Source organism: Carcharhinus amblyrhynchos, chromosome 32, assembly GCF_965287045.1.
Source record: "Carcharhinus amblyrhynchos chromosome 32, sCarAmb.v2.hapA, whole genome shotgun sequence".
Lineage (NCBI taxonomy): Eukaryota > Metazoa > Chordata > Chondrichthyes > Carcharhiniformes > Carcharhinidae > Carcharhinus > Carcharhinus amblyrhynchos.
Window position 1 is genome coordinate 10563619 of NC_137355.1, and position 17116 is coordinate 10580734.

Here is a 17116-nt window from a genome sequence, read left to right on the forward strand (position 1 = left end):
CCTAGTCGCCACACTCCGGCTCCTGTTTGGATACACTGAGGGAGAGTTTAGCACGGCCAATGCATTCTAACAAGCACATCTTTGGACTGTGGGAGGAAACCGGAGCACCCGGAGGAAACGCACAGACACGGGAAGAACATGCAGACTCCACACAGACAGTGACACAAGGCAGTAATTGAACCTGAGTCCCTGGCACTGTCAGGCAGCAGTGCCACCAGGTTGGGATACATGCCACCCAAGGGGTATCAAATCTAATCACTTGTTTTGCGTCTGGATGGATGAAGAGAGGAGAAATCAGGGCTTAACCTCTCTCCAGTCCACAGCTGCTTATTTAGCCCAAACTGATGGAGGGTCATCTAGACTCAAAACATTGGCTTTATTTTCTGCCAATAAATGCTGTCAGACTTGCTGAGATTTTCCAGCCTTTTCTACTTTTGTGCCGTTTGTTCATTGTTACTGGATCAAAATGCTGGAATTTCCTCCCTAATGGCATTGTGGGTTAACCCAGAGCACGTGGACTGCAGCGATTCAGGAAGGCAGCTCACCACCACCTTCTCAAGGGGCAACTGGGGCTGGACAACAAATGCTGGGCCCAGCCAGCAACTCCCACGATTGAATTCAAAGATCTCTTCACTCACACAGACAGGAAATAGCCATCACTGTGAAAGTTGTGCATTTAAGTGGGAGCATAAGTGCACACAATTTCAACACGTTATGCTCTCTTCATTAACAGAGCTATTACAGAGGAAGGCTGAATCCATCCATAAAATTAAAGTTATTCATTCGCAACTAGCTCTCAGCGAGGCGACTATGATTGGGGTGAGTTGCGCTCACCCCATAAATGACTGTCCTACCATAAACACACAAGCTCACATGACTAGTGGTTACTTGGAAAAGACACCGAGTGACCGGTGCCCAGGGAACTGTAGCCCAGCAAAGAAACAACTTCTTTCAGGAAAGGAGAGAAATGATTGCAAGAGAAAACTGTCACAAAGGGCAGGAAACTTGCTTTTTAGAGTTCTGTGCCACCTAAACAGTCACAGTAAATATCTGAGTTACACAGAGAGGCTGGACAGACTGGGATTTTTTCCCCCGGGGCATAGGGGTGATCTTATAGAGCTCTATAAAATGAGGTGCATAGATCAGTTAGATAGTCAACATGTTTTCACAAAGGTAGAGGGGGAGTTTAAAACTAGAGGGTGAGAGGGGAGAGATACAAAAGGGCCCAACCAGAGGGGCAATGTTTTCCACACAGGGTGGTGAGTGGCTGGAACAAGCTGCCAGAGGCACTAGCAGAGCTGGATACAATTTTATCTTTTAAAAAGCATTTAGACAGCTATGGGTAAGATGGGTATAGACGGATATGGGCCAAACATGGGCAACTGGGACTAGCTTACTGGTTTTAAAAAAAAGGGGTGGCATGGACGAGTTGGGCTGAAGGGCCTGTTTCCCTGCTGTAAACTTCTATGACTCTGATTTCAAAAGTTTTGAAGCAAACAGGTTTAAACATTTCTCATGGCAGACAATTATCCAGCTCGACTGTTCAATTAAGTGTTTTTTTTCCCTCTTCCCCACGTCCCTGACTGAATACTGGAGTAAGCCTGATTTTGTAACCTTGGCGGTCATTACAAAACCGCAATCCAGTGGTAGAATAATAAATAGACATCTTCCTGGCATGACAAATCAGCTGCCTGCCAGGGTTTAAATTCTGCAATCGGAAACACTAGAGAAATGATGCCAAGTGCAGAGAACTTTATGTCCGCCAGATTTTAACTTTCAATAAACTAGACAGGCAACTCTTCCACTAAACTTTTTGCAAAATGTTCACAGATCTACATTAGAATGGTTAGTTACTGTACTGGTAAATACCCTAGGAAGAGGATACATAAGGTGGCACAATGCTGCCACTATAAGGCACTGCTGCCTTATAGTATTAGGGACCCGGGTTCAATTCCCGGCTTGGGTTACTGTCTGTGTGGAGTTTGCACATTCTCCCTGTGTCTGCATGGGTTTCTTCTGGGTGCTCCAGTTTCCCCTCACAGTCTGAAAGAAATGCTGGTTATGTGCTAAATTCTCCCTCAGTGTACCCAAAGAGTGTCGGAGTGTGGCAGCTAGGGGATTTTCACAGTGACTTCATTGCAGTGTTAAGGTAAGCTTACTTATGACACTAATAAATAAATTTTAAAACATTGGAACCACAGCAGGGACAGAATCCAAATCTGATCTGCATTCTTCATCTCCAATTAATAGTGAATGTATGTATTAGCGTGTTCCTTCACAACAATGAAAGAACCTTATGTGATATCTATCACTACCTCAATATGCCGCACAGCACTGCTAATTAGTTAGTTATGGTGGCACAGCGTGGTTAGCACTGCTGCCTCACAGCACCAGGGACCCAAGTTCGATTCCCAACTAGGAGCACTCTGTGTGGAGTTTGCACATTCTCCCTGTGTCTGCATGGGTTTCCTCCTGGTGCTCCTGTTTCCTGCCACAGTCCAAAAATGTGTGGGTTAGGTGGGACAGCCATGTTAAATTGCCACTTAGTGTCAGGGGGACTGGCAGGGTAAATACATGGGGCTGAGGGGATAGGAACTAGGAGGGATTGTGGTCGGTGCAGACTCGATGGGCTGAACAGCCACCTCCTTCTGCACTTTAGGGATTCTTGGATTTTAAATATGGCCATTGTGTAATGAAGCCAATTGAGACACAACATGGTCCTGCAAAGACTAATGGCCAGCTAATTGGTTTAGGGTCCAGGGTTGAGGGATAAATGTTGACCCACACACAGTGAATGCCTGTTATTCTTCAAATTGTACTACTGGGCTTTTTAAATGTCCAACTGGGAGCACACAGGGCATTGGTTTAACACCTTGGGTGGAGTTTTCCAGTCCCGCCTGCTACAGGAATCACAGGACCATACAAAGGTCCGAAAAGATCTGCTGTCCTCGAGCAGGAATTTCCTGCCATGGGGCCAGAAAATCCAGCCCCCTCATCGTCAATCTCACAGTGCCAAGGATCTGGGTTCAATTCCTGGCTTGGGTCACTATCTGTGTGGAGTCTGCACGTTCTCCCCACATTTGCATGGGCTTCCTCCCACAGCCCAAAGATGTGTGGGTTAGGTAGATTGGCCATGCTAAATTGTACCTTAGTATCAGGGTGACTAGCTAGGGTAAATGCATGGGTTATGGGGCTAGGGCTTGGGTGGGATTGGACCAACTCGATGGACCAAACAATCTCCTTCTGCACTGTGGAATTCTGTGATTAAGGATGTGTACATTAGGTTGATTGGCTGTGCTAAATTGCCCCTTAGTGTCCCAGGGTGCGTAGGTTAGAGGGATTAACCAGGTAAACATGTTGCGTGATGGGGATAGAGCCTGGGTAGGATTGTAGTCTGTGCAGGTTTGATGGGCTGAATGACCACCTTCTGCACTGTAGGGATTCTATGATGTGGAAGTCACCACTTCCTACAATGTAGCACAAACCTCTGAAATGCTGCTATGAGCCACAGTTTGATATCCATGGGATTCATTGCAAATTAACTCAGCAAAAACGTCCGCAATCTGCAGTTGATTTGGGTGAGAAGTGAGGCCCCATTTGGAGGGGCCCAGATCAGGAACTGGTAATTAAATAGCATTGATTAGTCACGGTACAGGTTCCAATTAAGGAGAAGGCAGCAGACAAGTAGAGCTTTTGCACGTAAGCCTCCAAGAAGCTTGATGATAGTTGCTGTAACAGGATCAGCTGCTAATGTAGTTGGTTGAATCAAAATGACCTGGAGATGTTTCACCATTACTTTGTTCACGAATCCTATAAGTATTCAGAAATCTACAATGATAGTTTAAATTTCAATAAGCATTATATTCAGCAGAAAGGCTTTTTGAATTCATTGGGCACTTTCTGTGCCTATTACATTTCCTGCAATATTTTTCCCCTTTTCGCTTTCTTTATCATCAAGTTTGATTTGATTTATAGTCACATCTATTGCGATAGTGGAAAATATTGTTCCTTGTGCGCTATACAGACAAAGCATACCGTTCATAGAGAAGGCAAGGAAAGGGTGCAGAATGTGGTGTTACAGTCATAGCCAGGGTATAGAGAAAGATCGACTTCATTCAAAAGTGTCTGTAGGCTGCGTCAAAGTAGGGTCTGAAGAAGGGTCATCCAGAGTTGAAACCTTGGCTCTTGTCTCTCCCCAGATGTTGTCAGACCTGCTCAGATTTTCCAGCACTTTCTGTTTTTTGTTTCAGGTTCCAGCAACCACAGTATTTTGCTTTTATTCATTCAGAAGTCTGGCAGCAAGGAGGAAGCTGTTCTTGAGTTGGTTGGTATGTGACGGCAGACTTTTGTATCTTATTCCCGATGGTAGAAGGGGGAAGAGAGTGGAAGAGAACTATGTCCGATGTGCGTGGGGTCCTTGATTATGCTGGCCGCTTTTCCAAGGCAGCAGGAAGTGTAGATAGAGTCAATGGGTAGGCGGCTGGTTTGATTGAGTGATGGACTGGGCTTCATTCACAACCCTTTGTAGTTTCTTGCAGTTGTGGACAGAGTAGGAGTCATACCACACAACCAGAAAGAATACTTTCTATGGTGCACCTGTAAAATTTGGTGACAGTTGTAGCAAATGTGCCAGATTTCTTTCGTCTCCTGAGAAAGAAGAAGCGTTCGTGGGCTTTCTTAACCATAACATCGGCGTGAAGGGAGCAGGACAGGTTGTTGACCTGGACACCTATAAACTTGAAGCCATTCGATCATTTTCACTTCGTCCCTGTTGATGTAGACAGGGTAAGAAGTCTCACAACACCAGGTTAGACAGGGACATGTCCACCACTGCACTTCCTGAAGTCAATGATATCTCCTTTTGTTTTGTTGACACTGGGGGAGAGATTATTGTTGCCGCACCAGTTCACCAGATTCTCTATCTCTTTCCTGTACTCCATCTCATCATTGTTTGAGATTTGACTTACTATAGTAATATCAGCAAATTTGAAAATCGGTTTGCAGGGGAATTTGACCACACAGTTATAGGTGTATAAGCAGTATATTGAGGGGCTGAGGACAGCCATGTGGGGCACCAGTGTTGAGGATGATTGTGGAGAAGGCGTTGTCGCCTTTCCTTACTGATTGCTATCTTACTGATTCAGGATCCAGTCGCAGAGGGAGGAGCCGAGCTCCAGACTACAGAGTTTGAGGATAAGTTTTGTAGGAATAATAGTGTTGAAGGCTGAGCTGTAGTCAATAAATAGGAGTCTGATATAGATGCCTTTGTTATCTAGGTGTTTCAGGGTTGAGTGTAGGTGCCCAAAGGTTGACAACACCTTTGTGCATCTCTGATTCAGGTCGAGTGACAGGAGGCATGTTGGCGATTATTAAATACACTAGAAACATTTGAAAAGGTTACTGTTCCTGCTATAGATCTGCCAAACAAGAAGAAGCCTTGTAGGTATATTTTACTTAATAAAAGCAAAATACTGCAGATACTGGAGATCTGAAACAAAGTGCTGGAAAAGCTCAGCTGATCTGGAGACAGAAACAGAGCTAATGCTTTGAGTCAAATAACTATTCTATAGAATTGGTTTATTAAATGCTCATTTGTAATCAAGGGCCCCATGCACCCCGAACATTCTCTCTTCCACCTTCTTTCATCAGGAAAAGATACAAAAGCCTTAGGTCACGTACCAACCAACTCAAGAACAGCTTCTTCCCTGCTGCTGTCAGACTTTTGAATGGACCTACCTCACACTAAGTTAATCTTTCTCTACACCCTCGCTATGACTGTAACACTACATTCTGCCCCTTCTCCTTTCCTTGTCTATGAAAGTTATGCTTTGTCTGTCTAGTTCACAAGAAACAATACTTTCCACTGTACAAAACACATGTGACCATAATAAATCAAATCAAACATAAAACACGGCAAATTCTCAAATAGTGACTTTAAAAGTAATATTTTTTACTTACAAAAATGGGAAGGCCTAAAGATAAAGTCACAACATTCCAGGCAAAGTTAGGAGACAAAAATCCATTCTCAATATGGAATGCGCACAAGAAACATTTCCCCCAATAGTATAAATGAATTAGATTCAAATGCACACTCTAATATCATACTACCTCAGCTATGCAATGAGAATTCCAGAGATGAAAGGATTGATGTACGAGCAGATATTAAACAGTTTGGGCTTGTACTCGCTGGTGTTTAGAAGGCTGAGAGGGGATCTGATCGAGGTATATAAAATACTAAAAGGGATTGATAAAGTAAACATAGACCAAATGTTTCCCCTCATGGAGCAATCTCGAACAAGAGGTTGCAGGTACAGGTTAAGAGGCAGTAGGTTTAAAACTGAGATGAGGAGGAACTACTTCTCGCAGAGGGTGGTGAATTTGTGGAACTCGCTGCCCCATGGTGCGGTGGAATCTGAATCATTGAATGGTATCAAGGAGATAGATGTACTTCTAATAACAAAGGGATATGGGGAACAGGTGGATGAGACCAGGGAGAGATCAGCCATGACCTGACTGAATGGCGGAGGGCACAGGAACATAATTCCTATGTTCCCTACCTAAATGTCTACTTTTAATAAATTGAATACCAGTTTAAGATATTAAAAACCAGTTTGTAAATGGCAGCAAGAAGTGGAAGATATAAAGCATTTGTAATAGGACCATCAAATGTACCTAATATTTAATGGATCATAACAGCTGGATACGGTTTTTACTTTTCTTCACTCAGTACATAATGGAATGAATGACTGCAGAACACTTTTTCAAATTAGTTCCTTCTTGACTCGCAACATGACTACCTAACGGATAAATAACCCATTCAGTATACCACTTGCACACTAGCTGTAGCTCTGCTGCTGAAGTGATGAAGAACATAATAAATCAAAACATGCTCGATAATCACTCGCTGCCTTTTGCAATAAAATTCGAGATTAAGGAGAATCGGTGCTGTTCAGTGCATTTTAGACGGACAAGGAAGGGTTTAATTTTGTTCCAGTAGAACGCACGCAATTGAAAAATGATTCTCAAATGCAATTCTGTCTCCCACTCCTGCGCAATAACTCTATTCAAGGGTATACGTCAAACATATTCCACAAAACGTTTTAATACGAACTCAATTCCTGCTACCTCTCAATCATAGTGTGAAAGCTTTCATCAAATCATCTCGTCGAAAAAAAAAGCCATCAGTCTGTCGACACAAAGGGAGCTCACGTTTCATTGCTGTATATTCATTCTCTAAGTAAAGCCTTCTTTCTACATTATGAGCAATGTATTAAGCGACATAATGGGGGCGGGCACGGTGACATAGTGGTTAGCACTGTTGCCTCACGCACCACGGACCCAGGTTCGATTCCGGCCTCGAGTCACTGTCTGTGTGAAGTCTGCATGCTCTCCTCGTGTCTGCACGAGTTTCCTCCGGGTGCTCCAGTTTCCTCCCATCATCCAAAGATGTGGGGGTTAGGTGGATTGGCCATGCTAAATTGACCCTAGTGTCAGGGGAATTAGCAGGATAAAATGTGTGGGATGGGGCCTGGGTGGGGTTGTGGTCAGTACAGACTCGATGGGCGGAATGGACTCCTTTTGTACTGTAGGGATTCTATGATTAGTATTCAGGGGGATGACTAGGGGTGCAGGAATAAAGGGATATCACTATGATTTACATTTCTTGCCTCGAGGACACAACTTTTCTTCATTGACAAAACCGCCAGTTAATTGGATCTGACAAAAATGTAGCAGTCCATCTCAAAACCACTCCAGATTTATGAGAGTTGGAAATGTACACAGCTGATTGCCTGAGTTGGATAGAATTCAGGCACGACCCTGGATGGATTTACAGTGAAGTCTGATCATTGCCTTCCTGTCAGACAAGGGATCAGCTCAGAGTGCACAATTCACTTGCTCTCTGGCCATCGGCACAGCCAATAAAAATCATACGACGCTGGGTCAAGAATTACTTCAGGTCAGGAATTCCACTTAAATAATAAAAGACAAATTCTCGTTCCAAAGGTTACTTTTCTGTCAACTCACCATTTGCAAGCACTCCATAGCGGGAAAGTGGTGGAGAAGGGAGATGAATTGTTGCATGTGGTCTACTGGAATAGATAACAAGTTCCTTGGGTTGGCCCTGTTCTTAAAATTATTTTGCACACGTTGTGGGAGGCCCCCTTGAAAACAAAGACATGTTGGACCTTTCCCATTTGCAGCTACTGGCCTTTTTAAAAGGAGTGTTTTCTAGACAGCAAACACATACTATAAAGAAATGGGTTTCGATGTACCATAGAAACACAAAGTAGAAGCAGGAGGAGGCCATTCAGGCCTCTGATCCTGCTCCGCCATTCATTTTGGTCAGGACTGATCATCGAATTCAATATCCTGATTCCCCCCTTACCCCCATGTCCCTTGATCCCTTTAGCCCCAAGAGCCACATCTAATTTCTTCTTGAAATCACACAATGTTTTAGCCTCAACTACTTTCTGTGGGAGTGAATTCCACACATTCACCACCCTCTGAGTGAAGAAATTTCTCCTGGCCTCAGTTCTAAATGACCTTTTCTTACTTCTGACTTTTCATGTAGACCATGGAGATTTAACTGAAAGCCTGGACAGTACAAGATGAGAAAACTCTGAACTGTCAGGAAAAGTCGGTGAAGATTTTTTGTTTTATTCATTCCTGGGACGTGGGCATCGCTGGCTGGCCAGCATTTATTGCCCATCCTTAGTTACCCTTGAACCAAGTGTCTCGTTCAGCCATTTCAAAGAGCAGTTGAGAGTCACCACATTGCTGTGGCTCTGGAGTCACATGTAGGCCAGACCAATTAAGGACAGTAGATTTCCTTCCCTAAAGGACACTGGTAAACCAGACGGGTTTTTCCGACAATCGACAACGGCTTCAGATATCAGTAGATTCTTAATTCCAAATTTTTTTTTATTGAATTCAAGTTCCACCATCTGCTGTGGCGGGATTCGAACCCAGTTCCCCAGAACATTAGCTGAGTTTCTGGATTAATTGTCTAGCAATAATACCGCTAGGCCATCACCTCCCCTATCTCTTCACAGATGTTGCCTGAGCTGTTGATTATTTCCAATATTTTCTGCTCTTATTTCAGACTTCCAGCATACCCAGTGTTTTTCATCTAAAATAGCATGTTGCCCTTAATTGCACTGGAGTAAGGAAGTCTTGCAACAATTACACAGGGCTTCAGTGAGACCTCGCCTGGAATATTGTGGTCTCTTTACCTAAAGATGGGTATACTCACCTTACAGTGTGTGCGAGGGTTCACTAAACTAATTCCTGGAAGTAAGAGGTCTGTCCTTCGCAGAGAGAGAGTAGAATTCTCCATTTTGGAGAATAAGAAGCAATCCCATTGAACTGCACAGAATTCTCAGCAGGCTTTACTCTCTTCCACCTTCTTCCATCGGGAAAATATACAAAAGCCTCAGGTCATGTACCAACAGCTGCTTCCCTGCTGCCATCTGACCCACCTCAGACAAAGTTGATCATTTTTTTAAACATGCGAGTATGACTGTAACACTACATTCTGCGCTCTCTCCTTCTCTATGAACAGTATGCTTTGTCTATATAGCACGCAAGAAACAATACTTTTCACTGTATACTAATACATGTGACAATAATAAATCAAAAAAGGTCTGGAGAAGCGAAAACTCAAGGTCTCAAAACGAGAAGTCCATCATTTAGGTACAAGATGAGGAGTAATTTCTTCATTCAGAATGGTGATTCTTTAGAATTCTCTACTCTAGACGGTTGTGAATGCTTCTGTGTGTATTAGAGACTGAGACTGATGAATTTTTGGAAATTAAGGGATATGGAATTATGGCAGGAAAATGGAGCACGGTGAAAGTTCAGTCATGATCTTTATTGACTAGTGGAAGGGGGTCTACAGGCCTTTTCCTGCCCATTTCTTGCTCTTACGCAAGACTTTCAGAAGCTCACAAGGTGAGATACTTTTCTACCTTCTTCTGTTGGGAACAAGATACAAAAGTCTGAGGTCACGTACCAACCGACTCAAGAACAGCTTCTTCCCTGCTGCCATCAGACTTTTGAATGGGCCAACCTTATGTTAAGCTGACCTTTCACCACACCCTATTAATAGCGGTGGCACAGTGGTTGGCACTGCTGCCTCACAGACTCAGGTTTGATTTGGGTCACTATGCAGAATCTGCACATTCTCCCCATGTCTGTGTGGGTTTCCTTCAGGAGCTCCGGTTTCCTCCCATAGTCCAATAGATGTGCTGGTTAGGTGCACCGGTCATGCTAATTTCTCCCTCAGTGTACCCAAACAGGCGCCAGAGTGTGGCAACTAAGGGATTTTCACAGTAACTTCATTGCAGTGTTAATGTGTCTACTTGTGACACTAATAAGCTTTTAAAAGTAACTGCAACACTATATTCTGCACCCTTTCCTTTCCTTCTCCCCTACTTTATGAACTTTTTCTGTATAGCACGCAAGAAACAATTCTTTACACTGTATCCCAAGACACGGGGCGGCACAGTGGTTAGTACTGCTGTCTCACAGCACCAGGGACCTGGGTTCGATTCCTGGCTTGGGTCACTGTCTCTGTGGAGTTTGCACATTCTCCCCATGTCTGCGTGGGTTTCCCCGGGTGCTCCGGTTTCCTCCCTCAGTCCGAAAGATGTGCTGCTTAGGTGCATTGACCCGAACAGGCGCTGGAGGGTGGCGACTAGGGGAATTTCACAATAACTCCATTGCAGTGTTAATGTAAGCCTTACTTGTGACTAATAAGCGAACTTTAAAAAACTTTACAATACGTGACAATAATAAATCAAATCAAATAAATGCAAGAGCTATTTTTAAAAAACATGCCTCCCCCACCCAACTCTCGCCACAAAACGAAACCTTCAATTTGGCATTTCCACTACAATACAAATTAAAAGTACCTAAAAAAGAAAGTGCAAGCAAAATGTGACTTCACTGCTCTGGCTGGACTGGATACAGAATTAAAATTTTTATTTCTCAATGGAAAATAAAAGTTCAACAGAAACCAAAGCAAACAAGAAGGGAAAGAACAAGTATTTATGGCTTCAAACGAAAGCATTCAATTATCCAGGCCACTGGTATGCTTGGCCATAAATTTGTTCTTTGATGACCAGAACACACACCTCTCAAGATTAGCAGAAATTGCTTTCAGTGAGATTCTTAACTCAGCAAGATATCCCACTTTGAGAGAAACTGGATAAAACCACAGCTCTGTAGGTGGCGAAGTTTTCACCCCTGTGGAAACTTGAAGCTAACGGCATTCCTCACAGGACCGGAAATCAATTGTTCGGGAAGTGCCAGCCAGAGCACCGATGTGGAAAAGCCATTCCCTGCGACTTTAACCCTTTCAACTACACCAAACTGATTGGGAACTGGACTGAGTAAAGCAGAGGAAGGACGCGAGGCAGCATTACCTCTGCTACAAAGAACTATAATATCCCCAGTCTAGCAACTCTCATATTTAGGAGCGGCTTTCAAAGTTGTGAACAAACAACTATTTTACAAAGCCATGCAAGGTCAGGGCTATGACTCAAGCAGAATGACAAGTTCAAATTATAATAACTCACCAACCACATTTCCTGCACCCAAAAGAGTGGGAGCACGGTGGCACAGCCGTTAGCACTGCTACCTTACAGCACCAGGGTCCCAAGTCACTATCTGTGTAGAGTCTGCACATTCTCCCTGTCTCTGTGTGGGATTCCTCCGGGTGCTCCGGTTTCCTCCCACAGTCCGAAAGACATGCTGGTTAGGTTCACTGGCCGTGCTAATTTCTCCCTCAGTGTACCCGAACAGGCGCTGGAGTGTGGCAACTAGGGGATTTTCACAGTAACTACATTGCCGACTTGTGACACTAATAAATAAACTTTAAACCTCTCCATCTGGTGTGATCCAATTTTCTATTGATAACCCCACATCAAACTCTAGATAGAACAAACTCCAGAGAGTTAGTTTATTCCTAAGAACATAAGAACTTGGAGCAGGAGTAGGCCATCTGGCCCCTCGAGCCTGTTCCGCTACTCAAGATGATCATGGGTGGTCTTTTCGGGGGCTCAGCTGCACTTACCTGCCCGCTCACCAGGCACCAAAATGTGGCGGTGAGGGGATTTTCGCAGTAACTTCACTGCAGTGTTAATGTAAGCCTGTTTGTGACACTAATAAATAAGAAGTGTTTTAGAAGCTTCGAACGGAAGGACAAATGTACACGCGATTGATTTCTCCCACCCCATTCTCATCTTTTAGTTGCCTTGGGAGCTATATTCGTCTCAAGAGCTTGCTTTGGGGATCTGCACCGAATTCTTCTCTGAATTCTGCATTTTTTTTTGATTTCCAAAACCGGAATCTAAGGACAGCTAAACTAATCGAGAAAATAAACCTCAGAACAGTCAAGTGATACCATTAACTTAATCACACGTACTTCTCCAAGTTCTGTAGATGCTCTCTGACCCTCTGGACCAGGCCCATCTTGGTATCATTCACCACAAAATCATCACATCTGTAACTAGAAACAAAAAAAACAGAATACACATTAAAAATCAGCAGTTGTCTCTTTACTCCTCAATGTTATTGATCCCTTAAAAATGATTGTACGTCACTTGATAAAACATTCACCTCCTACGGCAAAATGCACAGGAATCATAAGAACTAGGAGCAGGAGTAGGCCATCAGGCCCCTCGAGCCTGCTCCGCCATTCAATAAGATCATAGCTGATCTTTTCGTGGACTCAGCTCCACTTACTCACCCTCTCACCATAACCCTTAATTCCCTTAACTGTTCAAAAATGTATCTATCCTTGCCTTAAAAACATTCAATGAGATAGCCTCAACTGCTTCACTGGACGGGGAATTCCACAGATTCACAACGCTTTGAGTGAAGAAGTTCCTCCTCAACTCAGTCCTAAATCTGCTCCCCCTTATCTTGAGGCCACTGCCCCTGGTTCTAGTTTCACCCGCCAGTGGAAACAACCTCCCTGCTTCTATCTTATCTATTCCCTTCATAACCTTATATGTTTCTATAAGATCTCCCCATATTCTTCAGAATTCCAATGAGTATTGCCCCAGTCTACTCAGTCTCTCCTCATAAGCCAACCCTCTCAAATCTTATATGTTTCCACCAGGTCCACATGTTTCTATCAGATCTATAAGTCAAGACAAAGGCCCTGATTTTGCTGGCATGCCTGTAAAATCTGGATAGAAGAAATCAGGGCGGGCGAGGCTCGCAGAACGGCACTCTCTGTTGGCCTCGGGCCCGATCTTACGAGCCTCGGGCAGGCGTGCCTGTAAAATGCCGGCTAGAGAGTCACCCACGGGTGAAGGAAGGGCAACAAAGAGCAAAGGTAACTGGACCAGGATATTCAGCTGGAATTTCTGTCCACATCTGCTAAAGTCGTGTTATCTCCAACTTTATTGTAACCCGTCAGCATTTCCATCACCACTGGCAGGAGGGTACAACTGCAGCATAAGGGTCATCGCCATTAAAAATCCAGACAAAAGAAAATATCTAGAATGGAAAGGCGGCCTGGGCTTTCTTGGAAACTTTCGGCAAAGTACAAGTGGAGTTTGTCCCTTGTCTTTCCTGAGGGAACACTCGTGTAACTGATTTATGTTAGCTCCATGCCAAGACAGTACGTGCATTTCCCTGATCTTTTGTGTTGCATCCAAGAGGCATTTTCCAAAACCTTCTGCCACTTTTAAAATGTTTTTAAGGGATTTAATTTCAAACAAAATGCCACCAGTGTGGTGCACTCAGTTTTTTTTGGGGGGTTGTGGGGGGTCTGTGCCAACACACGCTTCCCCGTTCTTCCTTCTGCCCCACGGGTGGCACGGTGGCACAGTGGTTAGCACTGCTGCCTCACGGCACCAGGGGACCCGGGTTCCATTCCCAGCTTGGGTCACTGTCTGTGTGGAGTCTGCACGTTCTCCCCGAGTCTGCGTGGGTTTCCTCCGGTTTCCTCCCACAGTCCAAAGAAGCGCGGGTTAGGTGGACTGGCCGTGCTAAATTGCCCCTCAGTGTCAGGGTGATTAGCAAGGTAAATACGTGGTGTTACAGGGATAGGGTCAGGGTGGGATAGTTGTCAGTGTAGGCTTAATAACAGTAACAGTACATTCTGCACTCTCTCCTTTTCCTTCTCTATGAACGGTATGCTCTGTGGGTGTGAGGGTTAGGTTGATTGGTCATGGTAAATTGCCTATGCTAAACTGCCCATTTGTGCCCCTGGATGCTTAGGATAGACGGATTAGCGGGGTTATAGGGATAGGTCCTGTGTGGAATTGTTGTCGGTGCAGACTCGATGGGCCGAATAGCCTCCTACTGCACTGTAGGGATTCTATGATTGTATGATCCCTTCCCCCAATCATACCAATTCAGAATGACTAAGCGGCCGAAATGGTCTCCAAAGTTAGCACACCCTTGCGCAATGAAGGATGATTAAATGTAGAAGAGGGTAGACGGTCAAAAGGGAAGTATCATGCCAGAAGACCGCACTCAGAAACCCTTCCCCAACAGCAGCAAGAATACTTGACACAAGTTTCCGAGATTAATTAAAAAAAAATTAGCTGTAAAGTAAGTGCAAAATGCAGTGCTGTAACTGCAGGGCTGAAGTATTCGAAGAGGCAAGATCACAGAAAGAAATGCACAACTTTTAGATATAATTCAAGTGACGAATAATCTTTCATTTTAAGTTGTTGCTTTATTGGTGAAAATTCTAAATATCTAGCAGTAATTGTATATAGCAGAAAAGACAAGTTACGTTGCCTGTAGTTATGTTCGGGCGTGGCAGGACTGATGTACGAGGAGAGATTGACTAGGTTAGGGTTTTTTTCCCTGGAGTTCAGACCAATGAGGTTGGGGGCTTATAAAATTCTAACAGGACTAGACAGAGTAGATGCAGGGAGGATGTTCCGGATGGTGGGGGTGTCCAGCACCAGGGGTCACAGTCTGAGGATTCGGGGTAGACCATTAGGACGGAGATGGGGAGACATTTCTTCACCCGGTGAGCCTGTGGAATTCATTCCCACAGGAAGTAGTTGATGCGAAAACACTGAATGTATTCAAGAGGTGGCTGGATGTAGCACTTGGGGCAAACGGGATCAAAGGTTATGGGGAGAAAGCAGGATTAGGCTATTGAGTTGGACGATCAGCCACGATCGTGATGAATGGTGGAGGAGGACCGAATGGCCTCCCGCTCCTATCTTCTATGTTTCTTAATGCAAAGATTTGCCAAAGGCATTTTCAAACAGGAAACACGTGACAAAGCAGCAAGGTTACTTGCAGCATCAAGGAAAAGATGTGTAATGATGCGTGACTGAGGTTTCCTAAGTATTTAATTCAAAAACAAACTACATATTTCTTGTGTAACATGTGTGGTTCTCAAGGAGGAATCTGCAATCCCAGATGCATGATAAATTGGAGAAACTGATTTTATAATTTTAAACTGGCTGCCTTTCAAGTTAATTAAATTCATAAGCAGCAGCTCAAAGTTTAGTTTACACTATGGGTCAGGTTCCACCTCTGCTCACAGTTCACTCAGCGACTTGTCTATCGACTCAAATGAAAAGTGGCAGCGCTGACTAATTAGAACATTCGGGAGAAACACAACCAACCTGGAGCTGTGCCTAATGGCAGTGTTAGCTCCTCGGAGCCGCAATAATGGTTATGTAATGCAGAAATACCAATACTTGGCAGCATGGAGACGCAGTGGCTAGCACTGCTGCCTCACAGTGTCAGGGACGCAGGTTTGATTCCCGGTTTAGGTCATTGTCTGTGTGGAGTTTGCACATGCAGTCTGTCGCTGTGTCTCTCCCCCGTGTGAGTTTCCTCCGGGTGCTCCAGTTTCCTCCCACAGTCCAAAGATGTGCAGGTTAGGCGCATTGGCCGTGCTAAATTGCCCTTTAGGAGGATAGGTTCGAGGGATTAGCGGGGTAAATATGTGGGGCTACAGGGATAGAGCATGTGTGGGATTGTTGTCGGTGCAGACACGATGGGCCGAATGGCCTCATTCTGCACTGTAGTGATTCTATGATACTCCAAATACATTTACATGAATATTAATCCTTGTTAACACCTCATTTTTCCACAGCTGATGCCTCACCCTGCACAGTAAAATATCTAATACATTGAAGAGAATAGATTTTCAATTTCTCAATACTTTTAATGAAGTGATTCAGAAGCACAATCAAAATTACAATGTCAGGACTTTATCCACACTTCCTCCCCTTTTCTTGTGCAATGTTAAATTGCAGAAGTAAAGATTACTGATAATAGAGATTTGAAAGTAATGAACGCTGTGCTCCCTGGGACATTATTTTCTGACTGCTTCTTGCTGTACTGAACAGGACCAGGGTGCCAAAATTCCCCAAAACAGCCAGCAGATGATGACAGGACACAGAAGTGTCTGCATTCCTATTTAACAAATGCAGCACGGTGGCATGGTGATTAGCACTGCTGCCTCTCAGCACCAGGAAGCCGGGTTCGATTCCCGGCTTGGATCACTATCTGTGCAAAGTCTGTATGTTCTCCCCATGTCTGCCTGGGTTTCCTCCCACTGTCTGAAAGATGTGACGGTTAGGTGCATTGAGGGAGAACTTAGCACAGCCAATGTACCCGAACAGATGCTGAAGTGTGGTGACTAGAGGATTTTTACAGTAACTTCACTGCAGTGTTAATGTAAGCCTACTTGACAGCTCAGTTACTATCACTGTTTGCTGTGCAGATACATGGATTTGGGCCGGTGTCTGCAGGAGTTTGCACATTCTCCCCGTAATTGCGTGGGTTTTCTCCAGGTGCTCCGGTTTCCTCCCACATCGCAAAAACGTGCTCTTAGGCTGATTGGTGTAACAAATTGTCCCTAAATTAGTCTTCCCTCAATGTTCCCCAATAGGTGTAGACAAAGGTCATGGATAGAGGAGGGCACTCAATGTTAAAATGGCGGCACGGGCTCGTTGGGCCGAAGGGCCTGTTTCCCGTGCTGTGTTGTTCTTTACTTGTGACACTAAAACTTTAAACTTAAGGAAATTGGGGTGTCAGGAGGAGGGCGTGCATAAGAGGTCAAGACAGTAAGAAGTCTCACAACACCAGGTTAAAGTCCAACAGGTTTATTTGGTAGCAA

The 17116-nt window shown here is 44.3% G+C and overlaps 1 protein-coding gene across 2 annotated transcripts in view; it reads right to left on the reverse strand.

The window, feature by feature from the left end:
• usp3 (ubiquitin specific peptidase 3) overlaps positions 1-17116 on the reverse strand; it is a 99819-nt gene that overhangs the window by 48401 nt on the left and 34302 nt on the right. For both annotated transcript variants that reach the window (XM_080216190.1, XM_080216189.1), the window contains exon 4: positions 12428-12511. In XM_080216190.1, the coding sequence (XP_080072316.1) occupies positions 12428-12511 (84 nt within the window). The remainder of the gene's footprint in view (positions 1-12427; positions 12512-17116) is intronic.